At 38.2% G+C, this 16,686-nt stretch overlaps 1 protein-coding gene and 1 long non-coding RNA gene across 4 annotated transcripts in view; one reads left to right on the top strand and one right to left on the bottom strand.

Moving 5' to 3' along the window:
• The window catches only part of MGAT4A (alpha-1,3-mannosyl-glycoprotein 4-beta-N-acetylglucosaminyltransferase A), a 117,903-nt gene that overhangs the window by 58,234 nt on the left and 42,983 nt on the right, over nucleotides 1–16,686 (bottom strand). For all 3 annotated transcript variants that reach the window (XM_082356175.1, XM_082356174.1, XM_082356176.1), the window contains exons 3-4: nucleotides 9,448–9,615; nucleotides 7,181–7,321 (exon numbers count right to left, since the gene is read on the bottom strand). In XM_082356175.1, coding sequence (XP_082212301.1) covers nucleotides 7,181–7,321; nucleotides 9,448–9,615 — 309 coding nt within the window. The remainder of the gene's footprint in view (nucleotides 1–7,180; nucleotides 7,322–9,447; nucleotides 9,616–16,686) is intronic.
• The window catches only part of LOC309611586, a 512,787-nt gene continuing 508,563 nt past the window's right edge, over nucleotides 12,463–16,686 (top strand). The window contains exon 1 of the long non-coding RNA XR_014234609.1: nucleotides 12,463–12,756. This is a non-coding gene — a long non-coding RNA (uncharacterized lncRNA). The remainder of the gene's footprint in view (nucleotides 12,757–16,686) is intronic.

The raw sequence follows: 16,686 nt of genomic DNA, 5'->3' as shown, positions 1-16,686 counted from the left end.
AGTGGAGAAATAAAAAGTATAAGAGAATCATATATAAGTCCCACAAGGAAAACTCAAGAAGCTCTGGTGACTTTAACAAGAGGAGAAAAGAATGCCATAGATTATCTTTTAGGTATTTTGGGAAAAAGATGCAAACCAAATTATTTCTATTATTGCATGAAAGGTTAAATATAAGTGACTATATACTTATAGTTCTGTAAGAAAAGTAGGGGCAGACATACGAAAAACTTTCTTGACATGACTATAAGAGCTATTAATGTTGAAATAAAATACAAGAAAAAAAAAGTTATTTCTTTACCTCTCAAATTTTTAAAATAGAAAAGTTTCAAAAGTTTAAACACTGTTTTGCCTGGAGATAGGGCTTGAACTAGATGTCTCATAATCCTTTTGAGCTCTATTATTCTGGTCTTTGGAGAAAAATATCCAACTCCCTTCAACATGGAGTTTAGAATGACTCCTAAGTTACTATGCACAGATCAAGAACTTTTATTCTTTGACCTTCTGTTTTTTTTTTTTAACATCTTTATTGGACTATAATTGCTTTGCAATGTTGTGTTAGTTTCTGCTGTATAACAAAGTGAATCAGCTATATGCGTACATATATCCCCATATCCCCTCCCTCTTGCCTCCCTCCCACCCTCCCTATCGCACTCCTCTAGGTGGTCACAAAGCACCGAACTGATCTCCCTGCGCTATGCAGCTGCTTCCCACTAGCTAGCTATTTTACATTTGGTCGTGTATATATGTCAATGCTACTCTCTCACTTCATCCCAGCTTACCCTTTCCCCTCCCCGAGTCCTCAAGTCCATTCTCTACATCTGCGTATTTCTTTCTGTCCTGCCCCTAGGTTCACCAGAACTGTTCTTTTGGTTTTTTTGTTTTTAGATTCCATATATATGTGTTAGCATATGGTATTTGTTTTACTCTTTATGACTTACTTCACTCTGTATGGCAGACTCTAGGTCCATCCACCTCACTACAAATAACTCAATTTCGTTTCTTTTTATGTCTCAGTAATATTCCATTATATATATGTGCCATATCTTCTTTATCCATTCATCTGTTGATGGACACCTAGGTTGCTTCCATGTGCAGGCTATTGTAAATAGTGCTGCAATGAACATTGTGGTACATGACTCTTTTGGAATTATGGTTTTCTCAGGGTATATGCCCAATAGTGGGATTGCTGGGTCGTATGGTAGTTCCATTTTTAGTTTTTTAAGGAACCTCCATACTGTTCTCCGTAGTGGCTGTATCAATTTACATTCCCACCAACAGTGCAAGAGGGTTCCCTTTTCTCCACACCCTCTTCAGCATTTATTGTTTGTAGAATTATTGATGATGGCCATTCTGACCGGTGTGAGGTGATACCTCATTGTGGTTTTGATATGGTTTTCTCTAATGATTAGTGATGTTGAGCATCTTTTCATGTGTTTGTTGGCAATCTGTATATCTTCTTTGGAGAAATGTCTATTTAGGTTTTCTGCCCATTTCTGGATTGGATTGTTTGTTTTTTTTGAGATTGAGCTGCATGAGCTGCTTGTATATTTTGGAGATTAATCCTTTGTCAGTTAGTTCGTTTGCAGATATTTTCTCCCATTCTGAGGGTTGTCTTTCTGTCTTGTTCATGGTTTCCCTTGCTGTGCAAAAGCTTTTAAGTTTCATTAGGTCCCATTTGTTTATTTTTGTTTTTATTTCCATTTCTCTAGGAGGTGCGTCAAAACGGATCTTGCTGTGATTTATGTCACAAAGTGTTCTGCCTATGTTTTCGTCTAAGAGTTTTAGAGTGTCTGGCCTTACATTTAGGTCTTTAATCCATTTTCAGTTTATTTTTGTGTATGGTGTTAGGAAGTGTTCTAATTTCATTCTTTTACATGCAACTGTCCAGTTTTCCCAGCACCACTTACTGAAGAGGTTGTCTTTTTGCCATTGTATGCTCTTGCCTCCTTTATCAAAGATAAGGTGACCATATGAGCGTGGGTTTATCTCTGGGCTTTCTATCCTGTTCCATTGATCTATATTTCTGTTTTTGTGCCAGTACCAACTGTCTTGATTACTGTAGCTTTGTAGTATAGTCTGAAGTCCGGGAGCCTGATTCCTCCAGCTCCGTTTTTCTTTCTCAAGATTCCTTTGGCTATTCGGGGTCTTTTGTGTTTCCATACGAATTGTGAAATTTTTTGTTCTAGTTCTGTGAAAAATGCCATTGGTAGTTTGATAAGGATTGCATTCAATCTGTAGATTGCTTTGGGTAATATAGTCATTTTCACAATATTGATTCTTCCAATCCAAGAATATGGTATATCTCTCCATCTGTTTGTATCTTTAATTTCTTTCATCAGTGTCTTATAGTTTTCTGCATACAGGTCTTTTGTCTCTTTAGGTAGGTTTATTCCTAGGTATTTTATTCTTTTTGTTGCAATGGTAAATGGGAGTGTTTCCTTAATTTCTCTTTCAGATTTTTCATCATTAATGTATAGCAATGCAAGAGATTTCTGTGCATTAATTTTGTATCCTGCTACTCTACCAAATTCACTGATTAGCTCTCGTAGTTTTCTGGTAGCGTCTTTAGGATTCTCTACCTATAATATCATGTCATCTGCAAACAGTGACAGCTTTACTTCTTCTTTTCTGATTTGAATGCCTTTAATTTCTTTTTCTTCCCTGATTGCTGTGGCTAAAACTTCCACAACTATGTTGAAAAATAGTGGTGAGAACGTGCAACCTTGTCTTGTTCCTGATCTTAAAGGAAATGCTTTCAGTTTTTCACCATTGAGAACGATGTTGGCCGTGGGTATGTCATATATGGCCTTTATTATGTTGAGGAAAGATCCCTCTATGCCTACTTTCTGGAGGGTTTTTATCATAAATGGGTGTTGAATTTTGTCAAAAGCTTTTTCTGCATCTATTGAGATGATGATATGGTTTTCCTCCTTCAATTTGTTAATATGGTGTATCACATTGATTGATTTGCATATATTGAAGAATCCTTGCATTCCTGGGATAAACCCCACTTGATCATGGTGTATGATTCTTTTTATGTGCTGTTGGATTCTGTTTGATAGTATTCTGTTGAGGATTTTTGCATCTATGTGCATTGGCCTATAGTTTTCTTTTTTGGTGACATCTCTGTATGGTTTTGGTATCAGAGTGATGATGGCCTCATAGAATGAGTTTGGGAGTGTTCCTCCCTCTGCTGTATTTTGGAAGAGTTTGAGAAGGATAGGTGTTAGCTCTTCTCTAAATGTTTGATAGAATAAGCCTGTGAAGCCATCTGGTCCTGGGCTTTTGTTTGTTGGAAGATTTTTAATCACAGTTTCAGTTTCAGTGCTTGTGACTGGTCTCTTTATATTTTCTATTTCTTCCTGGTTCAGTCTTGGAAGGCTGTGCTTTTCTAAGAATTTTTCCATTTCTTCCAGGTTGTCTATTTTATTGGCATAGAGATGTTTGTAGTACTCTCACATGATCCTTTGTATTCCTGCAGTGTCAGTTTCTCCTTTTTCATTTCTTATTCAGTTGATTTGAGTCTTCTCCTTTTTTTTCTTGATGAGTCTGGCTAATGGTTTATCAAATTTGTTTATCTTCTCAAAGAACCAGCTTTTAGTTTTATTGTTCTTTACTATTGTTTCCTTCATTTCTTTTTCATTTATTTCTGATCTGATCTTTATGATTTCTTTCCTTCTGCTAACTATGGGGTTTTTTTGTTCTTCTTTTCTAATTGCTTTGGTATAAGGTTAGGTTGTTTGAGATTTTTCTTGTTTCTTGAGGTAGGATTGTATTGCTATAAACTTCCCTCTTAGAACTGCTTTTGTCACATCCCACAGGTTTTCAGTCGTCATGTTTTCATTGTCATTTTTTTCTAGGTATTTTTTTGTTTCCTCTTCGATTTCTTCAGTGATTTCTTGGTTATTTAGTAGTGTATTGTTTAGCCTCCATGTGTTTGTATTTTTTACAGTTTTTTTCCTGTAATTGATATCTAGTTTCATAGCACTGTGGTCGGAAAAGATACTTGATAATGATTTCAATTTGGTTAAATTTATCAAGGTTTGATTTGTGACCCAAGATATGGGTCTATCCTGGAGAATGTTCCATGAGCACTTGAGAAGAAAGTGTATTCTCCTGTTTTTGGATGTAATGCCCTATAAATACCAATTAAGTCCATCTTGTTTAATGTGTCATTTAAAGCTTGTGTTTCCTTATTTTCATTTTGGATGAACTGTCCATTGGTGAAAGTGGGGTGTTAAAGTCCCCTACTATGCTTCTGTTACTGTCAATTTCCCCTTTTATGGCTGTTAGCATTTGCCTTTTGTATTGAGGTGCTCCTATGTTGGGTGCATAAATATTTAAAATGGTTATATATTTTTCTTGGATTGATCCCTTGATTATTATTTAGTGTCCTTCTTTGTCTCTTGTAACAGTCTTTATTTTAAGTTTATTTTGTCTGATATGAGACTTGCTATCCAGCTTTCTTTTGATTTCCATTTGCATGGAATATCTTTTTCCATCCCCTCACTTTCAGTCTGTATGTGTCCCTAGGTCTGAAGTGGGTCTCTTGTAGACAGCACATATATGGGTCTTGTTTTTGTATCCATTCAGCCAGTCTATGTCTTTTGGTTGGAACATTTAATCCATTTACATCTAAGGTAATTATCGATATGTATGTTCCTAGTACCATTTTCTTCATTGTTTTGGGTTTTTGTAGGTCCTTTTCTTCTCTTGTGTTTCCTGCTTAGAGAAGTTCCTTTAGCATTTGTTGTAGAGCTGGTTTGGTGGTGCTGAATTCTCTTAGCTTTTGCTTGTCTGTAAAGGTTTTAATTTCTCTGTCAAAGCTGAATGAGATCCTTGCTGGGCAGAGTAATGTGGGTTGTAGGTTTTTCCCTTTCATCACTTTAAATATGTCCTGCCACTCCCTTCTGGCTTGCAGAGTTTCTGCTGAAAGATCAGCTGTTAACCTTATGGGGATTCCCTTGTATGTTATTTGTTGTTTTTCCCTTGCTACTTTTAATATTTTTTCTTTGTATTTAATTACTGATAGTTTGAATAATGTGTGTCTCGGCATGTTTCTCTTTGGGTTTACCCTGTATGGGACTCTGTGCTTCCTGGACTTGACTGACTATTTCCGTTCCCATGTTAGGGAAGTTTTCAACTATCATCTCCTCAAATATTTTCTCAGACCTTTTCTTTTTCTCTTCTTCTTCTGGGGCCCCTGTAATTCGAATGTTGGTGCATTTAATGTTATCTCAGAGGTCTCTGAGATTGTCGTCAATTCTTTTCATTCTTTTTTCTTTATTCTGCTCCCTGGCAGTTATTTCCACCATTTTATCTTCCAGGTCACTTATCCATTCTTCTTCCTCAGTTATTCTGCTATTGATTCCTTCTAGAATATTTTTAATTTCAGTTATTATGTTCATCACTGTTTCTTTGCTCTTTAGTTCTTCTAGATCCTTGTTAAATGTTTCTTGTATTTTCTCCATTCTGTTTCCAGGACTTTGGATCATCTTTACTGTCATTACTCTGAATTCTTTTTCAGGTAGGTTGCCTATTTCATCTTCATTTATTTGGTCTTGTAGGTTTTTACCTTGCTCCTTCGTCTGTAACATGTATTTTGTCGTTTCTTTTTTTTTTTTTTTTTAGATGGTGAGGCTATATTCCTATCTTACTGGTTGTTTTGCCTGAGGTGTCCAGCACTGGAGTCTGCAGGCAGTTGGATAGAGCCGGGTCTTGGTGCTGAGATGAGAACCTCCAGGAGGCCTCACTCTGATTAATATTCCCTGGGGTCTGAGGTTCTCTGTTAGTCCAGCGGTTAGGAATTGGAGCTCCCACCACAGGAGCTCTGGACCAACCTCTGGCCTGGGAACCAAGATCCTGCAAGTTGCATGGCACGGCAAAAAAAAAACGAAAAGAAAGAAAAAAGAAAGAAAGAAAAAAGGAGCAGTACAATATCAAAGAAAAACAAAATAAAATTAGAAAAATAAAACATGTATTAGGAAAAATAAGAATATAAATTAATCAACAAGGTAAAACAGAACCCCAATCTAAAAGAGGAAAAAAGGGGAAAAAAAAAAAGCCTTCGCTATGGGGGCAGAGTTTAGGCAGGGGTGGAACTTAGGCAGGGGTGGGGTTTAGGGTGTGGTGGAACTGGGGGGGGGTGTGACGTTTGAGCATGGGGCGGGTCCTAGGCTCAAGACCCACACAGTCAGAAAAGGCCTTGGGTCGGGGCCTAGGCAGGGTGATGTTCAAGCGTGGGGCGGGGCCTCTGCTTAGGAACTGCACGGAAGGGGAGATGCAGCACGTCCAAAGGAGGGCCTCTGGAGTGCGGAGTTCCGGAGTTTGGAGGTAAGGCCCTGAGTGAGGGTGTGTGGGTGGGGTTTAGGCCCAGCATGTTGCAGGGGGTCTCTGAGTGTAGAGGTGGTGGTGCAGGGGCGGGGCTTGGGCTCTACATGGCAAGAGGGAGGCTCCAAGGGTAGAGGATTAGGCCCAGAAGCCCAACAGGTTCCCCGGTGCCTAAGTGGACAGGGAAAGCGCTGGCTGCGTTCCCTTCTGTTCCTCCACGCCCCTCCCCCACCGTCTCCCCCAGGGTCTCCCCCGTCACCGCTGGACCCCTAACCGTGGGTGGGTCCCACTGGGTGTAGGAACTCCTCCCCTCTCCCAGCCACCCCTCGGAGTGCTGGACCCAGAGGTCCGGCCTTTATTTTTGTTCCCCTTCCCTCCCTCCCACTCCCTCAGGACCCACGTGGCTGGAGGGGGCCTCAGTGGGCAGAGGATCAGGCCCAGGATCTCAGCAGGCTCCCAGGGGCCCAAGTGGGCAGGGGAAACCTGGCCACGTTCCCTTTTGATCCTCTGCCCTCCCAGTGGTTCCCCAATTTCCCGCTTTGGCGTGGGATCCCCTCCCCTCCCCCAGCCACCCCTCAGGGACGCCAGCCCCATCCCGCCTCCACTTCTCATCCCCCTTCACTCCCCCCACGCCCTACCCCATCACTGGGGGTTCCTCCTGCCCCTTAGGTGTCCGTAGTCCCCCACCAGTGCCTGGTAGGTGCCCTAGTTGTGCAGAGACGCAGATTCCGCGTCCTCCTAGTCCGCCATCTTGACTCCCGACCCGCCTGACTTCTCATCGTCAACATAATACTCCAAGACATAATTAAGACCAGCAGTGTAAATACAATAGGAAACAAAACAAACATACCTCCTGTTCTCCCATTACCAATCTGCACAACAGGTTGAAGGCTTCCTTCATTTTGTAATAAATGAGGCAAATGATAATAAATACTTGGCACTTGAAGAGACTTTTTGCTTGTTAACTCCCTCAAGAGCTTTAGGGTACCATCTGAAATACAGAAGTATAATCAATCCACGGTAATACCTTACTTATAGAAGTTGCTGATGTTACAAAGATAGTGGTAAAAATTTTTGAGAACTAAAAGAATTTTCTATCCTAATTTCATACTTTGGTCAATGAGATTTCTATGGACACTTAGGCAACCAGAGTCTCACAGAGTCATGATGATGAGAACAGTCTGAATGAAGCTAAAAAGGGCAGCCAGAGTACCACGAGAAGGTAGAATGTGAACCATTCACCTTTATAATGTGTCAGAACTCAAGCCCTGGGGGACAGACTCTAAACACGCTATCCATTCATGAAAATGTAATAAGTACAACGACCACCAGTAACTTTCACTTTTTTATGCTATTACATTTGACCAAAATTTCACATGGAAGATTTTTTTTTTTAGTTGAAGTACACTAATTTAAACAGCACAAGTTGAGAATGTTTGGTACAGTTCATAACTTTCAAATCGTTTTTCAGTTTTTATGAGAGGAACCAATGAACCATTTAATATAAAAGAAAATAAAACCTTGATAGGATAATCAATATTGTTTTAAAATTCCACTGAACTAGAACTTAACCTTTTAAATAAGGAAGTTAGCAGTAAGGACATGCAGTCTCAATAACAATTTTATACAGAGCAATATGAAAATTCCCTTAAAATATTCTGAATATTCAGAACCGAAAGTTCACAAAAGAAATGAAACTGACTATCACACATGAAATTAAAGTTTAACCTCATGTAAAAGCAACAACTACAAATTACAAGACAACAATATCTACCCATCAAATTAAGTTAGCAGATTAAACAGTAGTATTAAATTGTGGTGATAATGTGATAAATGTTTCAGCTATTAAGAACAGCATCAAAATCCTTAAAACATTCCTGCCTTATTATTCAGTAATTTCCCTTTTAGGAATTTAACTTTTATGCAATCAATAAATATTTAGTGAATTATCAGTTTTGTTCCAGCCACCGTGGCATGTGTTTGGAAATCAACAGTCATCAAAACACAGATTCTGTTTTTAAGAAAGTCATAATCTAATGAAAATAACTTAAGGCCTACCATAAAAGTAATTGATTTATATATAGAGATGTTCTTCACAGAGTTATAAATTGGGGGACAAAAACAACCCAGAAAAATCCTATTTGCCTAATTGTAGAAAAATATTTAATATATTATAGTATATGATAAGCTGACATATATGTCATCAAAAATGGTATTTTAAAAGAATATTCAATGCCATAGTAAAATGCTAATAGCATAATTTCAAGAGCAAAAATAAGGCCATAAAACACACAATTACAATTTTGAAGAAAAATATGCATGGAAAAAAGACTAGAAGAAAACAGAGAATGTTAACCATTCTATAATTTTAAATGTTACTGTGCCATAATATGAATTTTATAATCAGGAGGGGAAGAAAGGGGCATGAATCTCTAAAAATAAGGTAAGGTAGTGAATCTCAAGATGAGAGGAATTAATGGTGAAAGATTATAACAGATAATGCTAAATGAAAAAGTATATTATTCTTGGAAGATTATGCAGATTTGGAGTCAACTGATTATATACATATATCAATTTAGTCATTAGAATAAGAATAGGAAAGAAACAGAAGATGGTTGATATTCATTTCACTCAGCCCAGAATTTCTCAGGGAGGCAACAGGTCAGGTACTCCCAAAAGTACCCATTATAAAACTATGTCTTTTTATTTCTTATAAGTCATATCTGAGAGCACTAATTGCTTCAAATAGCTCAAAGGTTCCCCAGAGTCCATTTGAAGTCCACACAAGTCACAACAGAGACATGCATAAATACCAAGTTAAATTTTAGTCTTATTCTAAATGTTTTTTTTTTAAAGATGCTGGTTCTTCACTATTGGCAATGAAATTTATACAACTGAAACTTAACTTAATATTACTCTCTTTAAATCAAATTTAGCAATTAATAAACTTGTTTTATAAGTAACCACAATAGAAAAAGTTTTGTATGGTGATTTTTCTCTCTGTAGAGGGTAACAAATGTTGGCTGATAAGCGACTCTAGACAACTTTCAAAGAGAGTATTTCACATAACCCTTTGAAAATGTAATCTTTTCATGAAACCAAAAATATCGTCTGTACCTGAAAATTTATTCACCGTATCCTTACTTCTGTTTGTTTCTGCTCCTACACGCTTGAACTGCTGTACAATGGCATTGAGTTCGGAAGACCGCTGAGAGATTCTGTGTTCAGCTATTCGGAGACGTTCTTTTAAAGCAAGAAATTCTCGTTGATAAGCAATCAGTTTTTCTAGAAGCAAAACCAAAAGTTATTAGTATCTTTCTTTAAAAAAAAAAACCCACTATAATCGAAACAGAATTGTAACATTAGGAATTTTAAAGTTGCATTTTTCAGAAACAGATATTCATTTATGAATTCATTGAGACAGAATTGAAAATAAAAAAGAGCCCCAACTAACAAAGTGGTGGCAAAGCCACCACTAACTTAGCGCTATTAATATCTGTAAGAAAAAGGGCGCTTTCTAATTAGCACTTCAGAAAGTTAAAGATAGGGACAAAAAGAAAAAGTTTTTGGAATTAACACTTCAAGCATAATACCAAGATCATTTCTCAAAAGGTACAAACAACTATAAAGACCCTATTTGTATGAAGATAGAGATGAAGCATTGAAACTAATGATAATATATCTAATAATACAATGAATATAACATTTTATAGCATAACAGCCTCATTTTCATAGGCTGTTTCCTCTGTACTTCCTATTCTACAAAAATTTCCCTAGGCCAGACTTTGGTCAAATTCCTGATCCCTAACAACTCAATCAGGTAGATGTTAAGATGACCCTAAAAGTCAATTATTTGAATTTAAGAGAATCACAGGTCAGGAAAGCCTGGTCTGGGAAATAAAAGTGGATTTTATGAGGATAAACGTAGGCATTGAAGCAATAGTATGAGACAGCTCAGATACAAAGTACATAGTGAGAAGAGGCCCCAAGACAGAACTGGATAACAAAATCTAAGAGAGGCAGAAAAGAAACCATGCATTTATCTTGATTGGCAGCACCGGAAGGGAGCTGAGGCTGGTAAATGGTCCGAGCAATTTTCACAACCTCATTAAACTAAGAAAAATCAGAACAACCGTTTCAGCTTCTCTATCAAGCTAGATAATCTAAGGCTACTATTTTGACATCTAAACAAAACAAACCTTGGAAAGACTCTTTTTAATTTATATTGAAATCTCTGCTTTACTCAGTCAAGGATGGAATCGTTCTGTACAAAACAGAATTAAGAAATATAAATCTGCCTGTCTCATAAAGCTAGCCTTAAAAATAGTCAATTATATTATTCTTTGGCCCTTACATAAAGGACCACAGAGAAAATACCTCTGAAGAATTCTGTGGCAGGGAAGAAAGTCTCCCCTGCTTAACTGTCATGTTTCCCTGTATTGAACAATGTATTAATAAGCAGCTCTAGTTTCTGTAAACTGGCTTTAGGAGGAAAGGAAGAGAGGGGGGTCTGTGATTAGGAAAGGTCATACAGGGGAGTCTCAGGGTGCCAGCAAGGTTCTACTTATTGACCTGGTTACTGGTTAAATAAAATTGATTACTATACATCCATGGTTTAGACACTTTTCCATATGTGTTAATTCACAATAGAAGAAATGTTAAAAAGATACTATTCACAAACACAAAACTATAAACAATTACACTATAACAATTATAACAAGAGGCACACAAGATTTATGTGATAAAAACTATAAGCCTTTTCCTAGAGCCTGTAATGGAAGAAAAAAAATGAAGTCATTTATTAATCCCAATCTTGCAAAAAACATAGATAAATCCCACCCTAAACTAAATAATAAATGCAACACTTCTTAAAACATCAACGAAATTTTTTTGGAACTTGAATTTTGACATGTGATTCTAAAATTCATGTAAAAGACAAAATGTTTCTAAAAGGTCAAAAAAATCTAGAAATAATAATAGGTAACTTGCTCTGAGATCAGAACATACTATAAGGCTATAGAAATGAAGACCGTGTTAAATGCCAAGTCTAAATAGCAGGGACAAGGGCTGATCACACCAAGCAGATTGTGTCCAAAATGAGCATGAGTGAACTGTCCTGTGATTTCTTCCCCCTTTACCTCTTACCACTTACATGGTGCCAAGATAGTGGATTCTAGACATCTGCCACTAAAAAAGAATTATAACCCTTTGGAGAAATAACTTTAAGATGAACCTGGAGCATTCTTGTGTCAACTAAGAAAATGTTATTTTATTTTATTTTATTTTAACATCTTTATTGGAGTATAATTGCTTTACAATGGTGTGTTGGTTTCTGCTGGATAACGAAGTGAATCAGCTATATGCATACATATATCCCCATATCCCCTCCCTCTTGCATCTCCCTCCCACCTTCCATTGCCCACCCCCTAGGTGGTCACAAAGCACCGAGCTGATCTCCCTGTGCTATGCAGCTGCTTCCCACTAGCTATCTTACATTTGGTAGTGTATATATCTCAATGCTACTCTCTCACTTCATCCCAGCTTACCCTTCCCCCTGCCTGTGTCCTCAAGTCCATTCTATACATCTCTGTCTTTATTTCTGTCCTGCCCGTAGGTTAATCAGAACCGTTTTTTTTTTCTTAGATTCCATATATATGTGTAGCATACAATGTTTGTTTTTCTCTTTCTGCCTTACTTCACTCTGTATGGCAGACTCTAGGTCCATCCACCTCACTACAAATAACTCAATTTCATTTCTTTTTATGGCTAGTATTCCACTGTATATATGATCTTCTTTATCCACTCATCTGTCGATGAACACTTAGGTTGCTTCCATGTCCTGGCTATTGTAAATAGAGCTGCAATGAACATTGTGGTACATGACTCTTTGAATTATGGTTTTCTCAGGATACATGCCCAGTAGTGGGATTACTGGGTCATATGGTAGTTCTATTTTTAGTTCTTTAAGGAACCTCCATACTGTTCTCCATAGTGGCTGTATCAATTTACATTCCCACCAACAGTGCAAGAGGGTTCCCTTTTCTCTACACCCTCTCCATAATTTACTGTTTGTAGATTTTTTGATAATGGCCATTCTGACCACTGTGAGGTGATACCTCATTGTAGTTTTTATTTATTTACTTATTTATTTTTGGCTGTATTGGGTCTTCGTTTCTGTGCGACGGCTTTCTCTAGTTGCGGCAAGCGGGGGCCACTCTTCATCGCGGTGCGCGGGCCTCTCACTGTCGTGGCCTCTCTTGTGGCGGAGCACAGGCTCCAGACGCGCAGGCTCAGTAGTCGTGGCTCACGGGCCTAGCCGCTCTGTGGCATGTGGGATCTTCCCAGACCAGGGCTCAAACGCATGTCCCCTGCATTGGCAGGCAGATTCTTAACCACTGCGCCACCAGGGAAGCCCCCCTCATTGTAGTTTTGATTTGTATTTCTCTAATGATTAGTGATGTTGAGAATCTTTTCATGTGTTTGATGGCAATCTATATATCTTCTTTGGAGAAATGTCTATTTCAGTCTTCTGCCCATTTTTGGATTGGGTTGTTTGCTTTTTTGAGATTGAGCTGCATGAGCTGTTTGTATATATTGGAGATTAATCGTTTGTCACTTGCTTCATTCGAAAATATTTTCTCGTGTTCTGAGGGTGGTCTTTTCATTCTGTTTATGGTTTCCTTTGCTGTGCAAAAGCTTTTACGTTTCATTAGTTCCCATTTGTTTTTGTTTTTACTTCCATTTCTCTAGGAGGTGGGTCAAAAAGGATCTTGCTGTGATTTATGTCACCAAGTGTTCTGCCTATGTTTTGCTCTAAGAGTTTTATAGTGTCTGGCCTTACATTTGGTCTTTAATCCATTTTGAGTTTATTTTTGTGTATGGTGTTAGGAAGTGTTCTAATTTCATTCTTTTACATGTAGCTGTTCAGCTTTCCCAGCACCACTTATTGAAGAGGCTGCCTTTTCTCCACTGTATACTCTTGCCTCCTTTATCAAACATAAGGTGACCATATGTGCATAGGTTTCTCTCTGGGCTTTCTATCCTATTCCACTGATCTATATTTCTGTTTTTGCTCCAGTACCATACTGTATTGATTACTGTAGCTTTGTAGTATAGTCTGAAGTCTGGGAGCCTGATTCTTCCAGCTCCGTTTTTCTTTTTTAGATTGCTTTGGCTATTGGGGTCTTTTTTGTTTCCATACAAATTGTGACTTTTTTTGTTCTAGTTCTGTGAAAAATGCCATTGGTAGTTTGATGGGGATTGCATTGAATCTGTAGATTGCTTTGGGTAGTATAATCATTTTCACAATGTTGATTCTTCCAATCCAAGAACATGGTATATCTCTACATCTGTTTGTATCATCTTTAATTTCTTTCATCAGTGTCTTATAGTTTTCTGCATACAGGACTTTTGTCTCCTTAGGTAGCTTTACTCCTAGGTGTTTTATCCTTTTTTTTGCAATGGTAAATGGGAGCGTTTCTTTAATTTCTTTTTCAGATTTTTCACCATTCGTGTATAGGAATGCAAGTGATTTCTGTGCATTAATTTTGTATCCTGCTACTCTACCAAATTCACTGATTAGCTCTAGTAGTTTTCTGGTAGCATCTTTAGGCTTCTCTATGTATACTATCATGTTATCTGCAAACAGTGACAGTTTTACTTCTTCTCTTCTGATTTGGATGCCTTTAATTTCTATTTCTTCCCTGATTGCTGTGGCTAAAACTTCCAAAACTATGTTGAATAACAGTGGTGAGAGTGGGCAACCTTGTCTTGTTCCTGATCTTAGAGGAAATGCTTTCAGTTTTTCACCATCGAGAACGATGTTGGCTGTGGGTTTGTCATACATGGCTTTTATTATGTTGAGGTAGGTTCCCTCTATGCCTACTTTCTGGAGAGTTTTTATCATAAATGGGTGTTGAATTCTGTCAAAAGCTTTTTCTGCATCTATTGAGTTTATCATATAGTTTTTATCCTTCAATTTGTTAATATGGTGTATCAAGTTGACTGATTTGCATATATTGAAGAATCCTTGCATTCCTGGGATAAACCCCACTTGATCATGGTGTATGATCCTTTTAATGTGCTGTTGGATTCTATTTGCTAGTATTTTGCTGAGAATTTTTGCATCTCTGTGCATCAGTGATGTTAGCCTGTAGTTTTCTTTTTTTTGTGACATCACTGTATGGTTTTGGTATCAGGGTGATGATGGCCTCATAGAATGAGTTTGGGAGTGTTCCTCCCTCTGCTGTATTTTGGAAGAGTTTGAGAAGGATAGGTGTTAGCTCTTCTCTAAATGTTTGATAGTTCGCCTGTGAAGCCATCTGGTCCTGGCCTTTTGTTTGTTGGAAGATTTTTAATCACAGTTTCAATTTCAGTGCTTGTGACTGCTCTCTTTATGTTTTCTATTTCTTCCTGGTTCAGTCTTGGAAGGCTGTGCTTTTCTAAGAATTTGTTCATTTCTTCCAGGTTGTCCATTTTATTGGCATAGAGTTGCTTGTAGTAATCTCTCATGATCCTTTGTATTTCTGCAGTGTCAGTTGTTACTTCTCCTTTTTCATTTGTAATTCTGTTGATCTGAGTCTTCTCCCTTTTTTTTCTTGATGAGTCTGGCTAATGGTTTATCAATTTTGTTTACCTTCTCAAAGAACCAGCTTTTAGTTTCATTAATCTTTGTTACTGTTTTCTTCATTTCTTTTTCATTTATTTCTGATCTGATCTTTATGATTTCTTTCCTTCTGCTAACTTTGGGGGTTTTTTTGTTGTTCTTCTTCTTCTTTCTCTAATTGCTTTAGGTGCAAAGTTAGGCTGTTTATTTTAGATTTTTCTTATTTCTTGAGGTAGGACTGTATTGCTATAAACTTCCCTCATAGAACTGTTTTTGCTGCATCCCATAGGTTTTGGGTCATCGTGTTTTCATTGTCATTTGTTTCTAGGTATTTTTTGATTTCCTCTTTGATTTCTTCAGTGATCTCTTGGTTACTTAGTAGTGCATTGTTTAGCCTCCATGTGTTTGTATTTTTTAGATTTTTTTTTCCTGTAACTGCTATCTAGTCTCATAGCATTGTGGTTGGAAAAGATACTTGATACTATTTCAATTTGCTTAAATTTACCAAGGCTTGATTTGTGACCCAAGATATGGTCTATCCTGTAGAACGTTACATGAGCACTTGAGAAGAAAGTGTATTCTATTGTTTTTGGATGGAATGTCCTATAAATATCAATTAAGTCCAACTTGTTTAATGTATCATTTGAAGCTTGTGTTTCCTTATTTGTTTTCATTTTGGATGATCTGTCCATTGGTGAAAGTGGGGTGTTAAACTCCCATACTATGATTGTGTTACTGTCAATTTCTCCTTTTATGGCTGTTAGCATTTGCCTTATGTATTGATGTGCTCCTATGTTGCGTGCGTAAATATTTATAATTGTTATATCTTCTTCTTAGATTGATCCCTTGATCATTATGTAGTGTCCTGCTTTGTCTCTTGTAACAGTCTTTATTTTAAAGTGTAAGAAAATGTTATTTTTAAAAAAGGACATAGACTGCAATTAAAAAAAATTAAATTAAAAAAAAAATTAAAGGGAGAGGTTCAAGATGGAAGAAGAGTAAGACGTGGAGATCACCTTCCTCCCCACAAATACATCAGAAATTGCTGATCTACATGTGGAACAACTCCTACAGAACACCTACTGAATGCTGGCAGAAGACCTCAGACCTCCCTAAAGGCAAGGAACTCCCCACGTACCTGGGTAGGGCAAAAGAAAAAAGAAAAAACACAGACAAAAGAATAGGGACAGGATCTGCACCACTGGGAGGGAGCTTGAAGGAGAAAAAGTTTCCCCACCCTAGGAAGCCCCTTCACTGGTGGAGACAGTGGGTGGCGGGGGGAAGCTTTGGAGCCACTGAGGAGAGCACAGCAACAGGGATGCAGACGGCAAAGCAGAGATTCCCACACAGAGAATCAGTGCCAACCAGCACTCACCAGTCTGAGAGGCTTGTTTGCTCACCCACCTGGGCAGGTGGGGGCTGGGAGCTGAGGCTCGGGCTTCGGTCCGATCCCAGGGAGAGGACTGGGGTTGGCTGCGTGAACACAGCCTTAAGCAGGCTAGTGCACCACAGCTATCAGGGAGGGAGTCTGGGAAAAAGTCTGGAACTGCCTAAGAGGCAAGAGACCATTGTTTCGGGGTGTGTGAGTAGAGGGGATTCAGAGCACCGCCTAAAGGAGCTCCAGAGACGGGTGTGAGCCGCACCTATCAGTGCAGACACCAGAAACGGGCATGAAATGCTAAGGCTGCTGCTGCAGCCACCAAGAAGCATGCGTGCAAGCACAGGTCCCTGTCCACACCTCCCCTCCTGGG

Source organism: Balaenoptera borealis (assembly GCF_965194805.1).
Source record: "Balaenoptera borealis genome assembly, chromosome: 15".
NCBI classification, from domain to species: domain Eukaryota; kingdom Metazoa; phylum Chordata; class Mammalia; order Artiodactyla; family Balaenopteridae; genus Balaenoptera; species Balaenoptera borealis.
This window is presented reverse-complemented; position numbering and strand designations above follow the sequence as displayed.